The sequence below is a fragment of the Apteryx rowi genome, unplaced genomic scaffold (assembly GCF_003343035.1).
Source record: "Apteryx rowi isolate R43461 unplaced genomic scaffold, aptRow1 scaffold_8, whole genome shotgun sequence".
In the NCBI taxonomy this organism is placed as follows: Eukaryota; Metazoa; Chordata; class Aves; order Apterygiformes; family Apterygidae; genus Apteryx; species Apteryx rowi.
Window position 1 is genome coordinate 7,886,473 of NW_020451093.1, and position 7,584 is coordinate 7,894,056.

Sequence of the window (7,584 nt, forward strand, 5' to 3'; positions counted from 1 at the left end):
TTTATCGAGGTCTCATGGGCAAATTTTCTATTCAAATTAAAAGTGCAAACCTGATGCTGAGAATATTGAGCGAGCATCAATGGTTTAGATCTAGGAATAACATCTAATATACCTTCCCAGGTATTTTTCAATATACACAAATATTAAATGCCTATGTCAAGGGGAGCTTAACAGATATTTTCTTTGCTTGACAAAGAAAATAGCTGTGAGAATGAGAGCTGGCAAGTGTTAGCAGACCTAATGCTGATTCTTTTTGTTGCATTTGTTTAGGTATTCACAATAAGGATGAAATGGAGCTGTCTTTTTTGCTAAACATCTATTGTTTTCCATGGTATCTGCATCATGAATGCAGGTAACAAATACTGGCTGCACTCATAATGTTATTTTTCTGCTGAAGTGCTGTTATATATCTTACAGCAAACACCAGTCTATCCCAGTGGATCACAGCTGACATTTTCTTTCTGCTACAGAAAGCAGGTTCCTCTGCGGGGTTAAGCCTAAAAAAGCAGCTCAGTCAGAGTCGCAGGCTCATTACCCTGCCCTTGCACAGCTACAGCACACCATCAAAGACGACAAGCGCAAGGCTTCCCCTTATGATGTTGCTGCAAATCTGACATGAAAAAGTAGGCCCAGAAAGCTGGGAACACAACAATAGCTATTATTTATTAATGCACCATGGACAAAGATCCCAATTTACTAGACCCTCCACAAACACAAAGCAACAAGCAATGCTCTTTTTGTCCAAAGAAATTACATCCTTGGTGTAAGACCAGAGAGAGCAGATGGGAGAGCACCAGGAAACCATGAGACAACGCTGGCCAGTAGGATAAGCATTCGACTGGAGCATTCAGCAGCCAAGCACCAGCAAGGACACTGTGGCAAAGGGGAATATTAAAAGCGGACCTGAAGAGGAACTGTTACAACCAAAGTATGGTCCGGAACCAGCTCCTCAGCTGCTCTGACGTTGCCACTCGCTCCCCTCGAGCTGATGTGGGGTACCCCTCTGGAGCAAATGAAAACTGCAGAAGAACTGAGGCAAATCAGTCTGTCCCGGCCTGGGTTATGCATGACAAAGCAACAGCAGAGCCCATGGAGATAGCAGCGCAGTCAGTGTCACTGTTTGCTGAACTACTTAAATGAGATCTGATTTGTAAGTGAAGTAGCACTACACTTTGGCTTGGAACTTACCTGTAAGTATTTAAATTAATGATTTTAGTTAACTGTGATCTTTTCAAGATTTTCAGGTTTTGACCTAATACCCAGGAAGCAAGAACTGAATGCTACCTGTACCAGTGCTGTAAATGGTTCTGTTGTCAAACTGGATTCAAAAAGCAATATAGCTCACTGTCAGGACTAACCTGCCCGTCACTACTCAAAGTGATGTCAGTGCCACTGGCTTACCATTCTAGCCTCAAACATTTACTGAAGTGAATAGGAAATACTAATGCTGTGAATCAGAAAAAAATGAGACCCTGGAAAAAGACCAATCCAGACACAAGAAGGAGCACTAATTTCATTAAAGGATTATCCCTTCATAGAGGATTTTCTCTTTTACAAGGTTGAAAAACTTCCTGTCTTTGTTTAAGCTCTATGGGGAGTATTCAGAGAAGCAAACTGTTGGAGAGCTGTCTACTTGGTCAGTGGGGACCAGACGAGGGGCTCTTCCAGGGCCTGATTCTGGGCTCCTGCGTTCAGCTCCACCTCTGACTCCCTCTTGGTTTACCTACTGACTGCAGAGGAACTTGGAAGAGACTACGCCTTTAAATACTACTCCCCCCCTCACACACCCCTTCCAATTCAGCAAAGTACTTAAGCTCATCATCTCCCCACTTTGACAGTATATTTTAATACACAGCATTGGTACTAGTTTAACAACTTGATCTTCCACTGGCATAACTGTAATGGATATTCAGTCATGGCAAGAAAATGCCTAAAGCATGGTGGGCTTCCAAACAAAAAACTGGGAGTTGGTTTAAGGAAAACAAGGAAAACACACACAATATTTTGAATAACTCATTTCTTTAATGCCTTAAAAATATAAAAGCTTTGCATGCACATAAGACAAAAGAGCAAGTGTTCTGTATGTTTTGACAAAGTATTCTGAACATTCTCATGTCACAAAAAATGAAACTAATTTAGAAAAAAAGTTTTTAAAAGCCTAAATTGGGGGGGTGCATTTGGAACCTTATAATGAATACAGAAAAATTAAACTTGTTTTTTAAAAAAATACTAGACTGCGCTACTGTGGACTGGCTTAGTCCCTAATTTTAATGAACAAGGTGGAATTCTGTAACGAGCATTCAGGTTTAACAACAGTCATTTAACCCCAGAAATGAAAGTGAAGGGCAAGACTGACAGACAGATACCATTCCGATAGCTCTGTAAAGCCAAAATAACACATACAAGGATGATTTTTTAAACTATATATATATACACACACATTGAGACCTGTCAAAATCTAGAAAGTAACTAATATTAACTAATTCTTCATTAGACTGTGAAATTCTTATGAAGGTGGCAGACACCCCACTGTTTGGAACCTCTAACACTGGTCTTGAAAACACAACTGGAAAGTATCAGTAAGGCATAAGGGTGTTTCTGTCCCTAATTAGTTATTATATTGACTGACCAGCTTCACACAGAAAAAAAAATGCTCCTGTTCAGAGTATCTGTAACTGAAGATGACTTGGACTCTGTATCACTATATTGGGCATAAGAATTGTATAAGCAAAACCTGATTCAAAAGTTTAAATGCCCCAAGATTTTCACATCAAAACTTTGGATATACTCCCATGTCTAAATAACATAGGACACTGCCAAGGGACACTGCAGGTGCTGTTACCACTGTCAAAGAAAAAAACTGCACCACTCCTATGAAAACAAAATCACTTACTTTCTTGGGTCAAGAACTTCTAGTGCCAGCTTCTAAGGTCTTTCTCAGGATGTGAGAAGCCTGTAAAATTAGCATGTGTTCCCTCTTCTCAAGTGTCAAAGCTCTACCTTCTTCGTGCATCTCAATGACAAGAACTTTCTTCTGCAGATGAAGGTCATAGAAAAAGGCCACTGTTCCTGTTTTCAGCGGTCATCTCCTTGCACAAAGAAAGATATCCTAACTTTGCTGTAGTATTTTGTATCACATTGGCTTATCTAGCTTTGTAGGTCTAACTTCCTATGCTAATAACTCTTTAAATATTCCTCTTTTCTCATCATGTCACGAGAGACACAAAGATGATTTGCTTCCTATTCTGAATTTAATTTGATATTTGGGGGAGATGCAGGTTTTTTACCCTAATGTGCAGACTTCCCAGACTGTGAGTGGGAGAAATGAGATCTGCGGTGACACAGGGTGCACAGGTTATACCAGTACAGTCTGTATTAGAAGCACAATGTGTAAAGAAAGGCCAAAGGTACAATGGGGTTTTTACATGGAATAAGAAACTGCCCATGGCAAATATTTGGTGCAAACAAGCTTGGTTCTTGTTCAGTAAAGTGCTTTGAAATCCTATGAGAAAGGTTGCAGAACTGAAAACATGGTTATCTAGAGGTCCGAGCAAAAGGGCTTCCCTATTGCCCTGCTGTTCTTCACTGGGAATCAGAGATGACTTGTTTCACTTGCAGCAGCCACGTGAACATGATCTTTCTAGCTAATTTTTTTGGCTCTGAATCTTTCTGCTTACTTCCTTTGTGAATTCAAAAATCTCAGAAGATTTTCCTATAATATCAATGTGAGTATCATAAGGAATAATCAAAACATATGGGTAATGGGATTTTACAGTTTCACACGCCTGTTTACATTTCTGCTTTTCATCTCCTGTGTGCCCCTCAAGATAGAGCCTTTCTTTACGTAAACTGTTATGAAGTTTTATAGACTGATTTTCAATTTCCTCTTTGACTCTTAAAACCTGACCAGCGCCAGACCTACTTCTGGCATTCTCAAGATACACTGTAGTTATCTCACCATCAGTTATGTCAGAAATCACAACACCATAATTTACTAGGAATTTCTTGAAAAAAAAGTGTTTCATGTAGTGGTATATATCTGTGTCAAGAACAACCACCTGTTTTTCTCCATCTGGGTCAGGAATGAAATTACTTGTCTCCATGGAAAGTCTTTGCTGCTGGAGCCTTCTCTTTGGTCTCTGATGGTGCTTATTTTCTTCTCTTTTGTCCTTCTCTGAAAGGGGTTTTGCTTTTAATAAGAGAAAGTCTTTTAGCAATTTGATTGCTGGAAACGGCCCTTGAACAGAAATATGCCCATTGGACTGCAAACAACCAAAGTTCAAAGCCGTGATGTTCTTTTTAAGTTCTTGTATCAGATCTTCTAAAACAAATTGATCTTTGAAAATAGACATATTGAGGACAGATGTGACAGAGGTGAAGACCTACAATTTTAAATTAGAGAAGTTAGGTAATAGTTAACATAGCAATGGATGTCTGATTAAATAAATAATGAATGAGCTTACATTTTCACAGTAGCGGGTTACTTTCAGAGGATAGTATCTGGACAGCCTCTTGTCTTCTAGTCGATGTTCATCCTTCTTTAGAACATTCTCTACAACTATAGAGAAAATCAGATTCACTTGTTCTACAGTAAGATAATGTGCTAGCCAGTCTGATGGCTGGAGCACTTCACAGGTGTTTTTCTCTTGATGTTTTCGCTAACAATTTTCCATGCATATAAACAGGAGGTTTAATACTCTTGCCTAATATTTCATGCATCAGTCAAAATTTTTCAGAGGCGAGAGACAGAAGTCTGTCTTCTTAGAATATTAATTGGCAGAGATTTATTCCCAAAGGCCTGACTATAAAATTCATGTCTGTTATGCAGGGTATAAATTTAGCCCTAAAACCAAACCAAACCAACACTTTGCATGAAACCTGTTCAGAGTTATGACTATTTCTGAACAGAAGTAAAATCCTAAAACTTGACTGACTAAAAAAGAGGTGTTAGTCTTCCAGATATATAAAATCCTAGTACCAGTACACAATTTGAAGTGGTTTGTTTTAAGGTTAACGTTCTATGACTAATTCTTTGGGTGACAGCTATGATTTCTATGGTTTATTAATTTAAATACCTTCTGGATCTTCAAAAGTTATATATGCAACTCCTTTCTCCATTGTTGGATACGTAACTTCTTCCACATCGCCACCATTGTTCTTCGCCATTTGGAAATGAATCACCAGTATATCAGTCATGACATCATTGTTCAGAAGGCCATCCGGAACACCGGAGACGACAACCGTCCTTGCTGATTTAGCAGCTTGTCCTGTTGCCTGTGTACACAGACACGACACACTGTAAACACAGGTAGCACCAGTGACAGTTTCACCATTAACTGATTCTCTCCCTTATATTTACCCAAATCCACCCTGACAGCTACTGTGACTTCCGTTCCTTTAGCACAGAAAACATCCCCATTCAGCAGACAAATTAGGAAGACTGCTGAATCAGATTTTGATTCCTGAGAATGAGAGACTTCCCTCAGGCACCTTTACATTACCGTGGAGTAAAAATGGCCTGACTCTGTAAGTAATTTACACCCTTTCAGTATCTTCTTTTGTTAGAGCAGTAAAGATTATAACTAAATTTAACAGCTTCCCAAATGAAGAGATCAGTGTCACACTGTTAAGACTCTTTGCTCCACTTTGATTCTAATATTTAGAATTTTAAGAGAATGAAAATTGTTAATTGCATGTTCGTTTGAATAAGGGTTGTCATTTCAGAATGGTAGGGTCAGATTTGGATAGTCCTTCCTTGTTAAATTCATGAGAGCTGGGATCTAGCGTTATGCTCTGACTCATCCCTCTCCACTTATTAAATGGATAACCTTGTTAAACTGGAAGAACATAATCCCAGTCATCTGAGATTTGCTGTGCATAAAATAACTAAATACACACATGATTTTCATCAGAACCAAACCTCCCAATGCTGCAAACATGAAACCCATCCTAAATAGGATTTGCATCTATGTCTTGTAAAGAAAAGCATATTTTCCTTCCATTATTACACAGAAATAAACAGTAATATTTCACTGGGAATATCATGACAAAATTACTGAACACTGAGTAAATTTTGTAACAGTTCATTGACTTTTTGGAAGAAAGTAAATAATTTAGTATGTCTGCATAGAAGCGTTTGTGGGAACAAACTGTCAGTAACTTCTGAGTGACTGTATTGGAGGTTAATTTTTTTCTAAACTCTTTAGACTTCTCTTAAAAAGATTTTTCTGGACCCGTGCTGCCTAAAATATTAGGGCCAGCACAGCAGTTAGAAAGCCTGCAAAATGTGCCACGGGAGACTAATTTTTCACTGACATGCATCCAAACCTTTTTGGACCCCCGCTATAGTATTTCTGAAGGGAGCGAGGAGACATTCAGTGAGACACTGTAACCTTGCACTGCTTTTAATTCAGGAAGGCACGAGGCCTGCTTTTACCATCCATCAAATTTAAAGAGCCAAGAGCTTAAATCATATTAGATGCTTTTTTTTTTTTTCCCCGATGGGAACGTGCATCTGAACAGCAAGTTTTTTTGCAGCAGTCAGCACAAAGAGAAAGCAAAAACAGGGTGATTCCGAGATGAGGAGTTTTACGTTAAGAGTTTCCTCAGTTGCGCCTCACGCAACCAGCGCACCCCCCCCCCCCCGCAAGAGCAGCAGCCAGGCAGCGTCCCTCGCCTTGTCAGCCGGTATTTTGGAGAAACGCTAGTGTCTTCTGTTGGGGTTAGGAGTTTTTGGAAGTCCGTTTTGGGCACCTCCCAACCCGGCTAATCGGAGGCAGCAGCCGAGCAACTTCCCCATCCCGCAGCCGCCAAGGCCCCGAGGGCCTGCAGGGGACCAAAGCCGTGCCGCCTCAGCTCAGAAGGCCCCGAGGTAACTCAGGAGCTTGGTGTTTTGTTAAACTGCCTGAAAAAAAGGAATATTGTTTTCTTCCAAGTAAGCTACAGCGTGAACGGCTGTTGTTGTTAGGACAGCGAAACGCTACATAAACACTGAAGAGACGATTCAGAGCAGACAGGAAGGCGCAAAGAGATCTCAGCAGTTCACGCTGCTATAAAAAAAATCTAAAACATCAATACAAGGGGGAGAAAAATCAGACCTGTTATTAACACCAGAAAACTGAAAGCTGAGGCGAAAGCTGCCATAAAATCCTCAGTGCTGTTAGAGCACTAAGTATTACTTCAGTCGAGAGGAATGAGAGAAGGCAACAACAAAGCCATCACGGCGCTGCTGCACTTAACGCACTTAAGTTTTTAACGAGCGCCGCAAGGGCGGGACGCGCCTGCGCGCCGAGGCCGCGGCGGGGCCGGGGGCTCCGCGCCGCCGCTTCGCGTCCCCTCGCTCACCTGCGCCTGAGGAGCCGCCGCGGAGGCGCCCGCCATGGCCGCGCCGCGGGTCCCGGGTTCCGCTTCGCCGCCGGCCCCTCCCGCGCTGGGCGGGCGCTGCCGCCGCCCCCGCCGCCCCCTGCCTCGGCGGCCCGCGTCGCTCTCCAGCGGCAGCGTCCGTTAGGCTGCGGCCGGGCGGTGGAAGGGGCGCGAGGGCGGGAAGCGGGCAGCGAACGCACCTTCGTGGACAGCTGCGTAACG

The 7,584-nt window shown here is 41.8% G+C and overlaps 1 protein-coding gene across 2 annotated transcripts; it reads right to left on the bottom strand.

Moving 5' to 3' along the window:
• Positions 1-2,008: 2,008 nt before the first annotated feature.
• RBM43 (RNA binding motif protein 43) lies at positions 2,009-7,392 on the bottom strand. Of its 2 annotated transcripts, none has more exons than XM_026089091.1 (4): positions 7,345-7,392; positions 5,076-5,274; positions 4,464-4,558; positions 2,009-4,382 (listed from the first exon to the last, which is right to left on the bottom strand). In XM_026089091.1, the coding sequence occupies exons 1-4, from the start codon at positions 7,378-7,380 to the stop codon at positions 3,645-3,647; spliced, it is 1,068 nt and encodes a 355-aa protein (XP_025944876.1). In that variant the 5' UTR covers positions 7,381-7,392; the 3' UTR covers positions 2,009-3,644. The 2 variants fall into 2 exon arrangements, with proteins under 2 accessions (XP_025944876.1, XP_025944877.1); XM_026089092.1 differs by lacking the exon at positions 7,345-7,392 and adding an exon at positions 7,098-7,231.
• Positions 7,393-7,584: the final 192 nt, after the last annotated feature.

Excerpts from the sequence above, each read along its gene's own strand:
- RBM43 (XM_026089091.1), bottom strand. The coding sequence starts at position 7,380 with ATGGCGGGCGCCTCCGCGGCGGCTCCTCAGGCGCAG. Across the intron at positions 5,275-7,344 it reads CGGCGGCTCCTCAGGCGCAG|GCAACAGGACAAGCTGCTAA; the intron begins GTGAGCGAGGGG and ends CTGTGTACACAG. Across the intron at positions 4,383-4,463 it reads TAACCCGCTACTGTGAAAAT|GTCTTCACCTCTGTCACATC; the intron begins GTAAGCTCATTC and ends TTAAAATTGTAG.